The following is an 18,482-nucleotide window of genomic DNA, read 5'->3' on the forward strand; positions in this document are numbered from 1 at the left end:
TGGATGAAGATTGGTGTGTACCTTGAAATGCACAGGGTTTTGCATATTACATCTCCCTGACTTGAAATTTCACTAAATATCACCCCAAACTTTGGGAATATGAAACACCAGCACTAACCCACTCTGGCAGGGCTTCCAGAAAAAGGAGTTGCTCCTGCTTTGGAGGTTTGAGGTCCTGTGTCTTTTCTTGCAGTCATCAGGCCACATTTGTTCCTCTGGAGTTCCTGCTGCTACTGATGTGTAAATCTGGAGTAACCTCATTGAATTACTCTAGCACAAAGCTGGGGGTGATCACAGAATTAACTGTTTGCTCTTAGGAGTGATTCTGCTGAAGCCCGAGCCATTTCTTCAGTGAAAAGGGGGTTATAAGATCTTACATCCCTCATCATTCAACTACTGTACCACCATCTGTGCTGTGTGGCTACGGAGGGGTGCCTTGGCTAGGACCCTGCTCGGAGGCAACCTGTGCAAGGACAAAGCCAGGAGAGCTGTATGAACCCAGGGGAAGAGCAGCACAGATGAAAGGGGGAGTAATTATGCATCTCAATACCCTCTCTCCCAAGCAGCGCTTGGCAGGTATATCTGATCCCCAAGTCTTTTGTGTCATGACTGGCACTTGCTGTATTGACGCTGAACTCCTGACCTTGCTTTGTCTCGCACCGCAACCTTATGTCAAAATGGCTTTGGGTAGAGTTTCATTGCCCGGGTTATCTCGAGGTCCCAGAGGAAAGTGATCCCTTGTCTCCTGTGAGTGACACGCTCTTGCTGTCTCTCCCCAGCCCATGGGAGATAGGTGAAGGCTATGGGGACACGAGAAGATAATGACCAGGCTATTCTTCCATCACCTTCCTATCACCAAAGGTTCAGCTGGGTTTGCTGCATGCTCCCTGCCTTGCTTGACATGTTCAAGATAGTGGGGAAAGATCCTGTTTGGGCATCCCAGGGACCTGAAACACAACAGTGTTTCAGTGAGCATCTCTAGGAAGCAGTCCTGGGCTTTTCCCTAAATTCTGCTATCGAAGCACGCAACTGCAGCAGTAGTGTCTGGGGTACGGTTTCTACTCTGCTAGTGGCCACTCCAGGAGCGCTTGCACTTTGTCCCTAGAAGTTTTCAGGCACGAGCTGTTTATTGGTCTCCACTGATATGTGGACAGGTATGAGCTGCTTGTACAGAGGTAATGAGCTGTGTAGGTAAATAACAAGCCACAGATCTTTAAAGGATGGAAGATTCCTGCAACTCCTTATGGGATGCTACTTTTAGAGCTCAAACATCTCATTAGAAGAAAAGTAACTAGTTGTCTTGCCTCAGACAGGACACTGCTCTGGTAGTTACAAAAGTAAATAAAGGGTCTGGGGGAAGATATGGGGCACCAAGTGAGTTGCAGACCTGCAAGTTGGGCCTGTTGGAAGGACAGTGCCTCTTCTTAGCTCTGCTCTGACTTCCCTGCTGGGCTGTGGTCCTTGTGCATCACTTAGCTCAGCCAAAGCATCTCTAAAGATGGTCCATCATTGCCTCCCTTGCACTCAGCTTTTTCAGGCTCTCTGCTTTCTGAATGTCCCTACATTTCATATTTCACCTACAATTCTGTCAGGTGAGAGGTTTTGGGGACGGTTCAATGCTACAGGATCATGAAAGCCGTTCTAGCTCCTTTGATGGGGCAACTTAAACTTCCCAACAGCTTGATCTAGGATCTGGTTCCCAGCTCAGCAGCCAGGCCCCAACCTGAATGGTTCAGGCAGCCTTTCTCCTCTCCCAGGAGTCTCCTGCCTCTGTCTAAGTGGAATAATATGTCAGCACTCGCCTGCTAAATCCCTCTGGCTCTCTTAATTCTGTCATGATCATGCCTTGTGCCTTGCCCTCTGTGCTGTACAGCTCCTTTAGGACAGCTCCCAGCAGACCTCCTAATCCTTTTAAGTGCTCACGAAGGGCTCTGTTTCCTCTGTGGGGTGGTCAGCTTCACTCCCATAGACCTGGGCTGATGCTCTACAGATGCTGGGGTGTGCTTGGCTGGGAGGAAATTACTCCCTGCCGTCCCTGACTGCTGCATTTCCACCTTGTGCCTCTTTGTACACGGAGACTTTACACTGATGGTCCTGGCTGGTGATTTACCAGCGTTAAAAATGTACCTACTACACTGTTATTTTTAAATGAATTTGAATTATTTTTAGATAATTCAATCAAGGGCTTTGAATACACATTTGGCTAATTCTGATTGATGTACAAGGAACCCCTGTGATTAAGGGTCTGGAGATACGTGCTATTCTTATGCTGTTGGAGGTAATAATTACTTTACTTCCACAATACTTTTCATCTGAAGATTTCCAATGCCAATCAACTTTTACTCTCCCCAGCCGTCTCTGGAGGTTCCCCTAATAATGATCTGAGATCCATGGGCGTGTGATCACACAATATGCTGTTTTCTCCCATGTCACAATCGAGCTGAGGAATGCACAGTGATGCGTAATACTTTGGTGGTATTTTTTGAGTCTATACTTCATATCTCAAGAACTTCCAGCCACAGAAGCTGTCCCCTAAAAATCATCCAATCCATAGGTGTTTCAATGAAAAATGTGGAGACTGATGCACTGACAGGGTAGGTGATGTCTCTAAAGTCATATGGTGAGTTCATAGCTCAGCTAAGGTTTAAGATTCAGATTTTTCTAAGTCTCTTGCTCTAACCCTGGAGCCAAATAAGAGGATGAAGGAGAATAGAGAGCATTTGGTGTTACCAGCTCAGGCTGGAGTAAGAGGCTATGCAAAGGAGGTTGCTGGGAAGGAGGACTGTTGATATTCATTGCTCTGTTGCTCCATATCCAGTGACCTCTGATGTAACTCACCATGCTGGACTTGGCTCCGTGTTTTCACCATGTTTTCACCATGGGGTAGCAGGGTTTTGCTCCCTGGGCTTGGGACCGTTTTTCTTCTCTCTCATTGTATGTCCCTTCTGTATCCTAGTGCCCTTCATCCTCTTGCCCCAGAGCTGAGAGCCCCTGTGCCCCCCTCTCTCTACTTTCTTAGCTGATGTGGATCAAGGGCCATGGCTGCTAATGCTTTTCCTCCTGCCATTCATGTTTGTTCATGTGGCATCCTCAGAAGTGGCTGCATTCCTGCGAAGGCACAGCAGTAGCTCTCAACACAGGTGGCTGGATGTTTTGGGGAGCCTAGGGGGACAGACTCAATGAAGCCAAGTGGCCGCAAAAAGTGCACTTGGAAACTGATGTAAGCTGAGGTTGTTGTTGGTCCTTTCAAGAAGAACTGAGAAGATGGAGAGGGAGAAACTGAGCAGGGACATGTTTGGTGTGGTCTTTTCTGCAGGAGCTTGGAGGGGCAGCTGTCTCTCCATTCGGTAGTGACTAGGAAATCTTCTAACTCAGTGCTGGAGACTGCAGGTCAATCCGGCCAAGTGCTGTTGGAGAGGACCAACAAATTGTCTGGTGGCCTTGGCAGAAAAAAAGCATGAGAGATGGCTTTGGATCACTCATGAGGAACTGGCTAATGGGAGATGAAAGGAAGCCTTGGGAAGGCAAAGGCCGCAGTGAGACACAGCTGAGCAGAGATGGCTGCTGAGGGATTTGGTGTTGATGGAAGTTGGCTGATGGAAGAGGTGGCACTTGCTGGGACCGCTGCTACTCATTTGGGACTGGCTGGTGGGAAAGGTGGTCTGTGCTAAGGCTGGCCTGCAGAGAGACATGTCCCTTGGTCAGGCATCAGAGACAAAACCAGAGGGACCGTTAGTGGATTTGCAGATGAGACCAGCCTTCAGTGGAGGATCAGTCTATGGGAGGTGAATGGAAGAGGCCTTAACCACAGTTTCAGCGCTGGGTCAGTTTTCTGGCTGCTTGCATGGAAGGGGAGAAAGGGCAAACATGGATCTTTGTCCCCAGATGGTACTTTCCTATTATCTGAGGCAGTATTGGAAGATAAGCATTCACTCTTTCTCTCTTCTTTTTTTATTTTTTTCCTGTGGATAAACATAGATTATGAAGGTTAAAAAGGCTTCAAGGGATGTTTTTTATCTGATATTAAGTTCTTAATAGGTCACCTTGGCATTGAGAAGCCCAGAAGCTGAAAGAGTCAGCAATTGAATTACAATAACCTTTGCAGAGCACAACCCTGTCAGTGGGGCTGGGGCCCAGAGATATGTGGGACCTCATTATCTTGACCTTAGCCCCAGGGATGTCAACTGACAAAAAGGACTGGACAGAGAGTCTGGGCTGGCTGATTTCTTCGGATAGCTTCTCTTTCAGGTTCCCCTTTCCCCTGGCCTTGAAGATAATGTGTCCCTGCATTGATGACAGGAATTGTTCCCAAGCCATGACTCCATCCACCCGTCCAGCCCATATCTCTTAGCAAGGGAGTGAGCAAAGAGCTCCAGCCCCCAAGATTTCTCTGTTTTCAGTTATGCACTCACAGCCCATCACTCTCTGCATCTCTCTGTAGTCATTTAGCACCAGTACCAGACACAAATATTGGTGCAAGAACAGAGGAATCTTACTTGACCAGCGATATAATCTCTGGAATACAAATTTTTATTTGTTTTGTTTAGAGAAAATAGCAAAAGTGCTGAAATCCTTAGCAAAGCAGGAGCTTTAGTCCGCCTCTGATACGCTGCAAAGGGAAATTGCAAATGCATGCTCATATCTCCAAGATTGAATGTGACAGGCTATGATTGAGCTTGTTGCCCTTGCTGATGCCTGAAGCTGCCCAGGGCACCGCGCCACCTGAGGTGTGTGTAAATGCCCGTATTCAGATCAGATTCCTTGTGTTGTCTGCTACAGGGAGCGGGTCCTTTTGCAGGGATGCCTGTGCTGTCCATGTGTGCTCCCATCCCAGACTCCGTTGGGTGCAAATATACGCTCGATGTATGCGTGTACTCATTTTTACATCACCCCACGTCCCCTTGCTCATGCCCAAGACCCCATGGTGCGTTGGTGAGCACATCCTCAGTCCAGGAAGATGAGCCTGGGTGGGCAGGCTGTGTGCACACCTGCATGCATCTGTTGCTGGGTGCCTCCGCACCCCTGCTTGCTCAAATATTTCAAACTTGTTGCATGCCACTGTGTTGATGTGTGCTCTGCTGCCCATGCCCATCTGTGTGCTCCTGTGTGCTCTTCTGCCCATGTCTTCATGCGGGTGCCCGGGTCTCCGCACGCGTGCGTGCCTCCCGTTGTCAAAGGGCAGCGGTCTTCCTCTCATGTGACACTGTGTCGTGAGGATCCGTGGGTGTCTCAAAGCTCAACCCGTCTGGCCGCAGTCAAAGGTCCCTTTGTGATGCTGCTCTGCACCCCCCGCCGTGGGGCTCCCAGCCCTCTGGGTCACCGTGTTCCCGGCACGGCGGGATGAGCTCATCTCTGGGAGGAATCTGGTCCCTCAGCTCCATGAACAGGCACTTATAAAGGACTTGTATTCACAATCCAGCCCATGTTGCAATCCATCTGTCCTCATACCATCGTATATTACTATCTGCCTCAATTTCTGAGCAATTCCTTGTAAGGATTTCTACTCCAGGCCAACTAAGTTGATATCTTTGTCTCTGTCAGTCCTATCTACACACATGCTGCACTTCTGGGTATTTCTGAACCAAAAGTATGCAGGGCTTTGAACCTTTCTGGTAGTGCTACTTGTCTGAATTGTAAGGGTAAATGTTCAAAACATAGCTGTCCCTTCCCCAAAATGTTGGCCATGCAAATGAAATTCCAGCAGTTTGGGAGAAACGAAAGTGCCTGGAGATCTGCACCTTTCCTGCCATGGCCAGTGGCTTTATGTACATCTGAACTCCGGCACCCTGGAAAACTGGAACAACTCTTTGATGTATCAGAAGCCCCATAGAGCTAATAGGTCCAGGGGATTACCTTTCAGCTCATGCAGGAGGGTGCTGTGAGGAGCAGGAGATGACTTTATTGCTGTAGGGTAGCCGTAGGTGTGCTGCAGAGAGGCAGCTGCATGATCCAAAAGCCTCATCGTAGTGCACATGAATGGAGTGGCGCTAGGATGACCTTTGAGATTATCCACTGGGACCATAAATATGAGCATCCAGCAACAGAAGCCTCTCTGTAAGCACTGAGCTTTACCTGTGGGAATGTCAAGTACAGAGCCCTTATTCTCTGTGGAGGACCTGGAGGTGCTCTATAGAGTACCTGTCGTAGGATATATGCCTAATAAAGCAACCCATGGATGAAGAGACTCTGCCCTGTTGCCAGCGGGATCGAAATCCTGCGGAGCTTGAGAAGCAGACACAGAGGCTGTACAGGCTTCTTTGGAGAAGGAGCAGTCACCCCATGCTCCTGCCCTCCCTTTGCTCTGGCAGAAAAGTCAATGGTGGCAGGTCTTTCCCCGATGTAGTTTCATTCTCCCAAAGTACTCACTCAGCTGGGCAGTGCTTGTAAGAGCCTGAAGCCAAAAGTTTGGATGTAAAATCTGGTGGCTAGAGTGTTCAAATGGCCTTTTCGTTTGGCCAAACACATGACTGATGTAGACATCAGCCTCTCAGAGATGTCACTGCTGTCAGCATGAAGTTTCCTAGGACTGAGTGGCCTGCTTCATTTTCCACTGATAGAGAGCAAAGCACAGTTTTTCACTCTCAAAATGACTTTCACTTTAGGTTGCAGGGTTGGGGTAAGTGGAGAACAAGCGTTCATGGGCAGCGAGAGCATATGCACCTCGTGGAGAGGAAGGAGAAATAGCAGGTTCAGGGCTCTGGCTCTCGCACCAAGCAGCACAGCCCCATCCTTGCTGGGGACTGGACAGCAAAGGCCTCAACCCCATGCCATAGGTGAGTGCCAGCAGCCTGTTAATAGATCGCCCGGCAGGGCTTGTTGCTGAACGCTGATCACTTGGCAGGCCATTACCTTGAAAAACGAGCTCTGCCGAGCTTGCCTTGTGTTGTTACAAACTAATGATTTGCATTGATTAGCACATGGCTCATGAGTGTCTAATTTATCAATCAGGGAGTGCCAGGGGAGCGTGTGTAAGTCGTGCTTTCAAAAATGATGTCATCTGTCAATTGGCTCATGAATGTGAAAGCTGCATACACCTGACATGCTCTCCCTGGTGAAGAAGAAGGACCCAGTCATGTCCTTCCCTTTCCCTCTGTTTCCAGCCCTGTAGCTGTTTCAATTTGGGGTGAGCCCTGCAGTCCAGGTACAGCCTGGCTGGCCACACTTCAAGCTGTAATTATTATTTTTATAGTACTGGGAGCAGCAGTCATAAACCCACTCTGCTAGGTGCTGTCCAAGCCCAGAATGAAAGGCCGGTCTTTTATTTATGTCTAATTTAGATCATAAATCCATTGCAGCTGGGAGTATCTCTTGCTATAAAAGTTGGTGGGGAACCACAGTGGTATGGCACAGTAGTCATTTACTGAGGACTATGAAAGAAAGGGGACCTCTGTCAGCTAGGAGTTCGTCTCCTGGCTTGCAGGACCCTTGAGCTCAAAGCAGAAGGTTCATTGCAGCATATAGCAGATCATTGCATGCTTGATCTGCTGTGACACTGACCCACCATGAAACAAAAGCACCTATGCCATGAACTGAAAACAGATGGCCATCAATATCTTATCCCATCTTTCTCCTGGCCCTGCTGAAGCAAGAGGAATCCTCCTCTGCCTTGGTGTACTGTGCTTGCCCTGCAAGGGAGATCTCCTATCCAGCAGTCAGGCACATCTCTGTTTGACCTAATTTTGCAGGCTGGCTGGATTACACAAAAGGTCAGTGGGTGACTCCTCTGCAGGGATTAGACCCCGTGGCCTTGCCCAGTGCAGCCACCCGTGCTCCCTGCCAGAGCCCAGCTGAGGGAAGATTACAGTGCAATGCCTGCAGATGATAGGGATTAGCCAGCAGTATTCTAGGGAAGCTGTTTTCTTGAAAATCATATTTTTGGTTTTCGGAAAAAAGGCCCTGGGAACTGTGTGGATGAAGAAGGAGGAAGAACCATTCTCCTTGGCTGTTGCAGTGCTGTAGGAAATAAGTCTTTCTTGCTTGCTAACCACAAGATTTAGATCTCCTGGACAAAAGAAATGTAAACCAGGAACCCAAAGGGATTGCAAGACCAATCCACTTTGCTGTCCGTCCTGTTGTGTGGAGCAGATGTGTGCACTCAGGTGTACATATGCATTCTATGGAGAGAGCATGCTGTGCCTGTAGGTGCCTTCTGCAAGGGTATTTTTGTGTATACAACTTTGGGTCTGTGGGTATAATTGGATGAGTGATCACACAGACACTGATGAGCTTGGGACAGAGTTTTAGAGGTGAGCCTTGCCAGGGTAAAAGCTGCAGGGCACTTGCAAATTTAGGATGTGGGTCTCCCTTGGAAGCAAAAGGCTGGGGTTTACTCTCCTCTCCAGATCAGCTAGCATCACCTCCGGTGAGAATGGCTGCCGTCATGACTCATTGGAGTCTGGGTAGCATTGAAAGCATGAGTGTTGAGAAGACTAACCACCTGGTTTTCCATAATCCTGCTATCCATATGGCTGAAGGTGCTCTGCAATCTGTATTTGGATGGGCTGGCTCGTCCATGCAAGTAGCACCTTAAAACATCTGTAGAAGAGAAGAGAGAGGGCTGCTAGCTGCTGACTATTAGGCACGAGAGAGATACCTCACCCCTTGCTTTTTCAATTAGTGTTTCTAAAGGCCTTTTGGATCAGTGGATAGATGGGGCTATTGAAATGCCATGTTTTATTAGAAATTGATCTCCTGTTAATAGGCTTCAGGCAAATTAGAACGGATTATTCGACTGGAAAACACACGCTAAAACAGAGGGAAATAGGAGGAGCATGGAGTGTCACCAGCCCCTTCTCTGTCTTTGCCGAGATCAATAGAGCTACATCATGTAACTCAAATCAAGGGAAAAGCAGAAATAGATGATCATCATAACGGCCTGACATTAGATCATATGCTGTCTGCTGTGTCTTTGCCCCTTTGCCATGCCAGGAACAGCAGCCAGCAGTCCCAGCATCTGCTGGGGAACATTAGGTTCATAAAACAGGGAGGAACTGATATTAGAAAAGCAATGAAGTATTAGAGGCCCCTGTGCAGTCATAAGGCAGTGGCTGGGCACTGCTCAGAGCAGCCTGGATTGATGTACTGGGCTCCAGGGCTGCTTGGATCTCCTGAAAATGAGGTTTGCAGATCCTTAATCCAATAGCGAGAAATAATGATGGTGATTTCAGTGAGAAGCTCTGGGAGAAGGAGAGGTAGGGAGGACAAAAGAGGGATGCCTCAGGATACTGAGAGTTTAGAGATTGTCCTGCCAGGTCTGGCTTCCCCTGCCCAAAAATATTTCTCCTCCTTTCAGAGGCAGTGTTCACTCCCTTGCACCCAGGAGGAGACAACAGGGATGGATTCTGTGACCTGCGGGGCTTTGCCTTTGAAATCCACCCTTGTAATCTTCTTGGCAGCCACTTACTCACCTCTCCTGGGAACTGGGGCAATTTCATGGCCAAAATAAACCACCAACATGACTTGAGCAGGAGCTGCTGGAGCGCCAGCTGGAAGCACTGGGGCCAGCGATGATGAATTCCCTTTAACTTCATCAGCCTGGGGGCTGCTGACACTGCACAGAAGCAAAGTGGCGGGGAGGGACGGGTTGGCTGAGCAAGCCATGGTTCACCAATTCCTCTTCCATTTAGTTATTCATTTAATTATTTGTAATTACTATCATCCAACCAGCGTCTGCTCCTGCTGTCCGCCTGGCCAGCCATCATGGTCCTGCTCCTGACCACACTCTCAGGAGTTCTGGATGAGTTTCAAGTGCTTTATACAAAGGAGTTAATGGAGGGGGGTCTCATTTTGACTCTGTTGGGCCAGGAGTGATGCTCTGGGCAGGGGGTGATGGTTTTAGAAGAGTAAGAAACAGCTGAGCTCAACTGACACAGTGGAAATGACCTGTTCTTTTGCTGCCAGTGACCAGTCCAAGCTGTTGGAACAATAAAATAGATGTGAGGAGGTAGCAGGAGTCCTCGTTCAGGAGTGTGCTTTTGAAGTGAGTCTGAAGACAATTTTGAAGACAATATCAGCTGTGTGCGCTTAATTTGCTGTGATTCATATAGCAAAGCAGTCTTAAAGTGTATGAACTGGATTTTTCTTGCATAAAACAAAACTGAAAGATATTAACATGCTCCAAACACTGATTCAGTCTATGGGATCAGGCTTTGACAGGTCTGAAGTAAAGCTCCTGAAGTACATCTAGTATGGATGTTGGATTTTAGCAGAAACAGCGTCCCTTTACAGATGGCTCCTTTTACACTATGCTATTTGCTAATGTAGACATACAGTTTGGCAGAGCTTTTCACAGCTCCGCTGCTGGCATGCTTGATCACTTCACCTCTTTCTCACCTAGCCTCCACATCTGCACAATGAGGCTTTCCAAAAGAGACCATCCCCATCCAGCTTAGTGGAGGAATAACATGCTAACAGAGGTTTGTGGTTCTCTCAGACCACGGGACAAGATCGATGCTCCAGTCTGGAAGGCAGGTGTTTCTGTTGCTCTGGTGAGCTTAAAGATATTTGCTTTTTGCCATGATCATGATTTTATCTTCCAGAAATGGGACTAAGTTCTTGCTAGCACCAATTCTTTCTTTGTCCTCCAGCCCCATTGCTTTTTTTTGACCCTTTTGAGTCCATAACCATGATTTGGAGGGGTTTATTAGAATTGTGATTGAGGCATCTGCCACCAGCCTGCCTGGGAGACTGTGCTCAAGCATCACCCTCCTGTGACCCCACAGCAGCTGGGGAGACCCAGATAACGCTGAAAAGCACCAGTCAAGTGATGGAAGCTATCTTTTACCTTCTTTCGTCTACCAGACCCGTGGGCTCCTTGCCAGGATGCCTGTAGGGCTAGCCACAGCCAGGGTGGGAGCTCAGGGAAGGCCAGAGCCTGTGTCTTTAAAGATTAATGGTGTTGTTTGCTCATTAAGGAGATCGTTTTGAAGCCAGCGCTAGTCCTAACATTCGAGTGCAAGCATCTGTTTGCTACTGGGAGAGGATATTTATTGTCTGATACTTCAATGGATGTAAATAAACAGGCAGACCTAGATAATGTTCAGACAAACAAACAAACAGCTGCCAGAATAGGTCCCCTGGTAGTTGACCTTCGGGAAGCATCATGCTGATGTTTTAATAGCAGCCGGCTTTGCAGAACGAAGCCCAGTGAGTACAGCCTTCCGGGAAGCAGGATTAATGTGCAGCCTGAGCGCATTGGTTCTCAGGACCTCTGCACATGTGTGATGGGTTAAAGGAGGGCAAGGGAGCTTGGGGAGCTGAGTAGAGCATCTTGTGGTCCAAGGAGCATATGTCTGTCCAGGACAGACATGTAGGCCGTGGGAACAGGTATTCCTGTGGTGGAGGTGATAAGCATGTTTGTGGAGGAGTGTGCACACATCTGGTAGTGGTGGTTGTGGTGGACTGAGCATTTTGAGACTCGTGTATGGTCCTGGAGCCCTCTCCATTGCTTCTTGCTTCCCTTCCTCTTGCCTTGCTGAGGTGCTCATGGTTCACAGGCATTTTCAAGGAGAAATCCCCACTGGACTGTCAGTCAGGCTCTAATCCCACAGCCTAATAAGAACATCTTGAATATAAGAATACCCATATTTCAGTCAGAAGAAAACTCTATCTATCTCAGCACCCCAGCTCTACGTGGGGCTTGTGGCTGATGCCAGCAAAAAACAGGCACAGAGCAAACTGCTGGTGCGTGCTTCAAATTCCCTGCAATTGGCAACTTGGGGAGCTTTCTGAGCAGAGATTGTATCTGTGTCGCTGACTTTAGTGGTGATCACTTGCAGGCTTTGATGAGAATCTTCTCATTTCCCCTTCACAGGCTCTTCTTTTGATTTTTTTTTTGCTAACACAAATGCCCTGGTTCTAGTGGGTGCCTGGGAACCAGGAATAAATGTCTCTCTAAGAGAAACTGAGTTGTGTTTTTTGATGTTCAGGACTGAGAAGAATGTGCAGGGAAGGTAGAGATCCTCTGGGCTCCATGCTTGGGGTCAAATAAGAAAGCCAGAGGTTAAGACAGGTAAAGGGATGGCTTGAGTTAAGGGCCAGACTTCTGGATGCAAGCTATGATAATCACCTCTTTGCTGGCACAGGGCTGGCACGGTCTGTGCAGCGTGGGTGAATGTCTGCCAGACTTTCTGGCCTTCTTCTCAATTTTCTTTATACTTAGCTACCAGCTTTAAGGAGAGAGAGAGGTTTCTGCACTTATAGTTGTTGGGTTGTGTGTGCATGAGTGCACGTGTATATGTTTGCACATGTACAGTGGAATGAGCCCTGTTCCTCCCTCCCTCCCCCTCTGAAAAATAATGATTTTTCAGGCAATTAGGCTAGCAATAGCTGTTAAATCACTTCTGAGTATTTCTGTTTTCCTGGTGTGAAACCTCTGCAATCTTTTACCTGCACCAAATGCATAGGGGAGATCCCTGGGGGCTGTGCCTCCTGTTTGCGCGGTTTGTTAGCTCCAGCCGACTATTTCTCCATCCTGCCTCTTCCATCTCTGATCTCCTTCGGCTCTAATGGGGCCTGGCAAAGGCTGAGGACAGCGACTGAGCCCTGGGGTGGTAATTGGTTGCTTACACATCTAGTGGCCTAAGATCTGACCCTGACGATGCTGAAAAATCAAGGTCAAAGCAGCAAAGACGTAAGGTTTGTTTAGCACAGTGATCAGCAGAGAGAGCGACGGTCTTCTGCAGCCCTCTGACAGGGACGAGAAGCCACAAGGGACTGGGGAGGGAGGCAGAGCTGAAACAGCAGACAAGGCTCAGCAACCGCTCCCTGAGAGTGAGAGCTTGGTGCAGGGAAGTCTCTGTGGAAAATAGGGAAAGGCTCCTGCTGTGGAGGCATATGAGCTGCCCTGGGCAGAGCCCCAACAGGAAGACTCCTGTGTTTCTCAGCCTGCAGCCCTTTCTTTCTCCTTCCTTTCTCCTGACTGTCCTAAGGGGAATGACATTGGCCTCTTTGCTCTTCACCTCATGGGTGAATCACATCAGTGTCCTCTTTCAAGCAGAGATACTCTGAGGAGCTGAATTCACCCATTAAGGACCATGGACAAGAGTAAGTCCTTTCCTCCCAGGCAGTCAGAGCCAGCGGGAGGCATGGATGTTCAGGGTTGGGCTTCAGGCTCTGACCTCTTTGTGTGTTGATGCTGCGGAGTGTGTTGCTGTCATCACCAGATCCATCAAGATGACAAACTAACTGCAAATCCTCTGGTGTCATTTGACCAGCCCAACAGGCAATGCCTGCAGTGCACCCACTTCTGTGGAGGTTGACGGATAGCATGTAGGATCTGAGCATCCCTGAGCACCCTCCACACATTCTGCTCTCACAGGGAGCCCTTCTAACTCCTCTCTGCCTCATTTCCCCTGTCTTTCCTGGGTGAATAAGATTTCTTTGCTGTCATACAGCAGGTGGGGAGATCGAGGAAGGACAAAGATAAGAATCTGTATATCATTGCTGCCCTTTGCTCATACAGGCTTTCCAGACCGTTTGTCATTCCTTCTCTTCCTTTTTCTTTGCCTTTCTAATATAGAAGATGATTCAGGCTCGGTTTCTTGGCTGAGAGGTTGATACAGAAGGAACAAGCTCATGGACTGTGCCAGGGAACAGTGGCAATGGGCCTTGATACCATAAGTTCTCCACGGGTTGTTATTTCCTTTGGGTGGGAAGGGTGCTTTTTGCTCAGCTATCAAACTGCACAAGTGCAAACCAGGGACTGGGAGCCTTTGGTCAGGAACATATGGAGATTGTGATGTGGAGCATGAAGCAGATCTAGTACAACTTTGTTTCTTCTAGGTAAGGGTACTATAGTGTTTGTGTTGCTGCAGGATAGAAGATTTTCTAAAAGTGAAAGGCAACACATTGAAAACATAGCAAGGGAGATAAGGAATGTGGATGCATCTCTGAAACACATGGCCATGGAGTCTGGTGAAGTACAGAGCCTCACAAGGTCCAGAAGGACCTGACACTCGTGCATAGCTAGATTATACTGAATTGTGATTATAGTATTGAAAGGGATTACAAACTTTCTCCAGCTCCTTTTGAGCCCAATCTCTATAAATTGGTTTTAGACAGGTAAAGAAAACTCTGGTGTTTTGTGCATTTTCTTCTGTATCGCTGGGTCACTGTCAGGGATAGACCGGGACTGTGCGTCTGGTTCCTTCTCATAATTCCAGTTATTGATGTTCCTAAGTGACATCCTGTTATGAGATGTGGCTGGAATCATAAGGTGCCATATTTCTGCAGCACGGATTTCAATATCTGATATATGTAATCAACAAGAGAAATAGTCTGTGTTGCATTGTACACTCTGCAATAAAATATTGCCCCATGGAATATTAGCAATAAGAACAATAATACTGTCTGACTAGCATTTGAGTGAGTCAGTCCTGCAGACTCTTGTGTGTTTTTTTATCTTTTGCTCATCATCACCACAAATTCTGCCCTTTGGGCCATGGTTTTCGGCTCCGTAGATTTGTCCAGGCAATGACAGTAACATAGTGATAGTGCCAGATAAAAGCGAGCAGGCTCTGGATTGTTCTACAGTGCTCTTGTGTTGATGGGACCAGCAGAAGCAGTTAAACCTGCTTTATCCTTTAAGTGAGGAGGCAGGGGAAAATTTCACTTTGCAATGACAGTGGTTGTTGTCCAGAAGACCTGGACCACAATGCATTTCTCCAATGATTATTTTACAGTCTTCTTGGAAGGAGAAAAAATACCCATGTTCTCTCCCTGCTTTTGTTTTTGCTCTGCAGATCCGTGTGGATGGCACCACCAAGAACACACTGGAGTATGAGATTGTGCAGGTGGTGGATACTGGCCCCATATTACGGGATATGGCCTTCTCAGTGGATCATGAACACCTCTACATCATGTCTGAGAAGCAGGTAAGAAACTCCATCAGTCCATGGTACTTTGAAAGCTTTTAGCTTGATCATGCTATGGACCTCAGAATTGCACATCAAGTTCTGATAGTGAACACAGGTACTACAAAGATGTGCTCCGTTGTTGATCTCATGATTTTTCATGCTTAGAAACCATTGCATTTATACACTGATGCAATTTTTGAGGGGCCAAGGGCAGAGAACTAAGGGAGAAGAAACCACCCCCAGCATTGTCTTATGCAGTACACATCTTACTGGCTACATGACAAGGAGTTGCTACTGCATCTGCTGCATACCACATTGCTCTCCACCCCCATTCAAACTGTGGCTACATCTGCCACAGATACGGGTAAGTGTAACGCTGAATCATTTGGCTCCAACTGGAGCATTTGGAGGAATTGGAGCCTCTTTGAGACACAGTGATCAAGATTGTAGGGGACTGCTTGCCAGGGTGCAGGCCAAGTTTAGTGTGATGTTCCTGTTGTGCTATTAGTATTATTATTGAAAATACTACAAGCTAGATTCCAGGGAAGGACCAATCTGGGTGTTCAACATGGAAGTCTGGCTGAATTTAGCAGAGTGCTTGGCCTTAGGAAGTTTGCTGTTTGGGGTGGGAGGAGGAAATAGTTTTGCATGAAGAAATTCATTGTACATAATTAATCTTGTGGACATGCAGGGGCTTGAAATATCATAACTGGTTGATTCATGAGTGCTTGTGAGGAACTTTAGATCCACAGAAAAAAGGGAGCAATGAGGGATTTTGACAGGGCGATGGCAGGTGCCCTACAGTGCAGCTTCAGTTCAACTGGAGGCTACCAGTCCAAGTGTGACGTGTTCACCCATACATTAAGGTTCAATGATTCATTGAGCAAGTATTACCAGCCTGACCTTGGATCATGTAAGTGGCACCAAACATAAAACACCCGCTTAATATGCTTCTTATTTCCTTCATGAATTGCCTGGAGGATGTCATGCTTGGGAGCATACATTCCCGTAGCACTTTCAGAGCAATGTGGTTTCCTCCCAGTATTACCCAGTTCCCTAACACCAAGATCTCCCTGCGATGTTGTGTGTTGTGCTCCGACCTCTGACAGCACTGGACTGCAGTGGTCAACAGCCAGCAGTCTCCAGGATGGAGATGGGCCACAATGTCCTCTCCTCTCACCCACCCTCGTGGCAGTTTTACCACCCACTAACTCCTGCCTTAAAAAAAGCAACAGTAAATAATCATTCCCTCTTCACCTGCCATGATTTTATAGACCCTCCTCATATTCTCTTCAGGTGGCTGTTTTCCAGGCTGTGGCTGACACTAAAATTATTAGCCTTTACCTGAGCTAGGAGAAGTTTTCTCCTGGCCCATAAGACAGGGATACATGTGGGTTTTGGAGGGAGGTGTTTAGCAGGGTTGCTGTGGTCCAGGAGCTCAGATGTGGCAGGCTGGCTATCCTCCCCATGCAAAGTCAGGGGGTTATAGTTTCCAATCTATGACTGTCATTTCTTCTGCTTGAATAATTTTATTTTAAGTGTTTTGTGTCTCTGCAATGTCTCTGACCCTCTCCCTCAACTATGGATATTTATATCTCAAATTCAGAGTGGAGAGGGAAGCAACTCTGTACATTCATCTTTACTAAAAAGGCCGTGAGAAGATGATAACTCAGGAGAAAAGATGTGATGACAGAGCTGGGATTGCTTTCTCATCTGCTCCATGCTAGGCAAGAATGGGATGTCACCTCCAGTGCTGAAGTGCAAACAGTCCCAGTCACCTGTTGGGATGGGGTGGGAATCTGGTGATGCTTGTGAGATCCTGTGAGACTTTGGTCAAGGCACCATTCCTCTTTCTCATCCTTTTACTCAGTAGGTCCTTTCTTTCCTTTGAGCAGAACGGGGCTCCTCGCATGATCAAAGCCCTTAAGAATGATGATATGCTAATAATCAATCCACTGATTTCAGATTTGCTCAGTGTCCTTTTTGTGCAGGTCCATTTGGCAACAGGTCACCTCAGATACCGCCACTGGCTTTGTACAGCCTTTCAGATTTACAGAGACAATACATTTGTCTCCTTTGGGCTGGTTGGTTTTGTAACGCACCCAGGAGCTGTCTTCATTCTCTCTAGGAGAAGCCAATGGGACAGCACTGTTCACTCACTCAGTTCCTTAAAAAATGAGATCTGGAACAAGAAGAGCAGCTTGTTTTTCCTCCAGAAACTTCCAAGAACATATTCTTGCTGGTATGTTGACTACTTGTACTTCCCTGACCATTACAGGGTGAGCAGGCTCATTTTGTGGTTGGCTATTCTGAAGCACAAGCTTAAGCATTTTTTTTTAGGACCACAATTCATTGGTGGAGCCCCATAGAGAATCCAGGAGCCCTGAGTCCCCTGTGATTTATTTGATCATCTCCCCTCACCCGTCTTTGAATCCCAAGGGTGTCTGTATGAGAGAGGTTAGAGAAAAGGGTATGGACTATTATTATTTAAAATCTGATCTGATTTCATGAAACACTCAACACTACAGAAGCCTTTGCCCGACTGATTTTATCTGTGATGTAGCAAGCAATGTGAATGACAGCACTGCCGTCACAGCAATACAGTTGCTATCTGTGTGCTCATGATATAATGCACTTGAAGTGCTTGAATGAATTAACATTTTTAGGGCCTTGGCGGCTGATAGTGGGTGCAGGGATTTGCCTTCACTGGAGGCAGGACTAGGAACAGCGTGGAGGAGCACAGGCTGGCCTTGGGAAGGATATAACCCATCCACTGTACAAGCCATGTTGTACAGTTCTTTTCGTAAATGGATGAAGCTCTGACTATCAGAGGTTTTCACTGCCCACAGAAATCCCCTGGTATTGTGAGGTCTGTGGAGATGAGGGACAGGAGAGTGATGGCTTGACCTGACCTTTTCAAAGCCAGGCAGGCACCAGGGCTGGTCCTATCCCTGGGGAAGGAGGAAGTTTCTCCTCCCTCCGTCTGCTGAGCTCATCCCTGGCTGTGCGCCAGAGATAAGAGTGGTTCTGTTGGGTATGTAGCTGCTCCATTAAAAGCAGTTTTGCCAGGCTCAGCTTCATCATTCACCAGTCCTGAACAGGAATGGAAGCCCCAAAGATAAAGCCAGTTTCTCCAGCTTGTCCAAGTCCTATTGTGGCTCTGGCAGTCCCAGAAAGTATTGCTTTTGCCATGCCCCAAACTATTCTGCAGTGAGGTGTTAGGACTCAGCTCAGCAAAGCATCTTTTAACTTGAAACACCTTCAAAGTGCTGTCGCAATAAACCTGGCTACAAGAAGAGGCTTTCTTGTGCTGCCAAAAAAATATATCCCCTGGCCTTTTTAAGGTCAGCTTCTGCATGGGAGCACTTTTCTCAGTGCACTGGGGCGTCATTGGGTTGTACATAGGGCTTTTCATCTGGAGCTGAACTCCCTGGGCTTCAAGGGGACTTGGGAAGCCAGCTCAGCCCTGTGGTCTGTGGCTGAAACAGGTCCTTCCTTGCAGCTCCTGTGAATGTCAAGAGGTGAAAAGTGGCATTTGTCGGAGCTATCAGATGTGCCATGCTCTCAGAAGCAGGATGCAGCAGCTTTGCACCATCAGAGGGGTTCCATTATGTATAAATACATATT

At 47.6% G+C, this 18,482-nt stretch overlaps 1 protein-coding gene across 1 annotated transcript in view; it reads left to right on the forward strand.

The window, feature by feature from the left end:
• Positions 1-18,482, forward strand: part of PLXNA4 (plexin A4) — a 459,725-nt gene that overhangs the window by 214,122 nt on the left and 227,121 nt on the right. The window contains exon 4 of the mRNA XM_087766199.1: positions 14,742-14,873. Within this exon, the coding sequence (XP_087622325.1) occupies positions 14,742-14,873 (132 nt within the window). The remainder of the gene's footprint in view (positions 1-14,741; positions 14,874-18,482) is intronic.

This window comes from Nipponia nippon, unplaced genomic scaffold (assembly GCF_047370975.1).
Source record: "Nipponia nippon isolate SJK-2023a ecotype South Korea unplaced genomic scaffold, ASM4737097v1 scaffold_3, whole genome shotgun sequence".
In the NCBI taxonomy this organism is placed as follows: Eukaryota; Metazoa; Chordata; class Aves; order Pelecaniformes; family Threskiornithidae; genus Nipponia; species Nipponia nippon.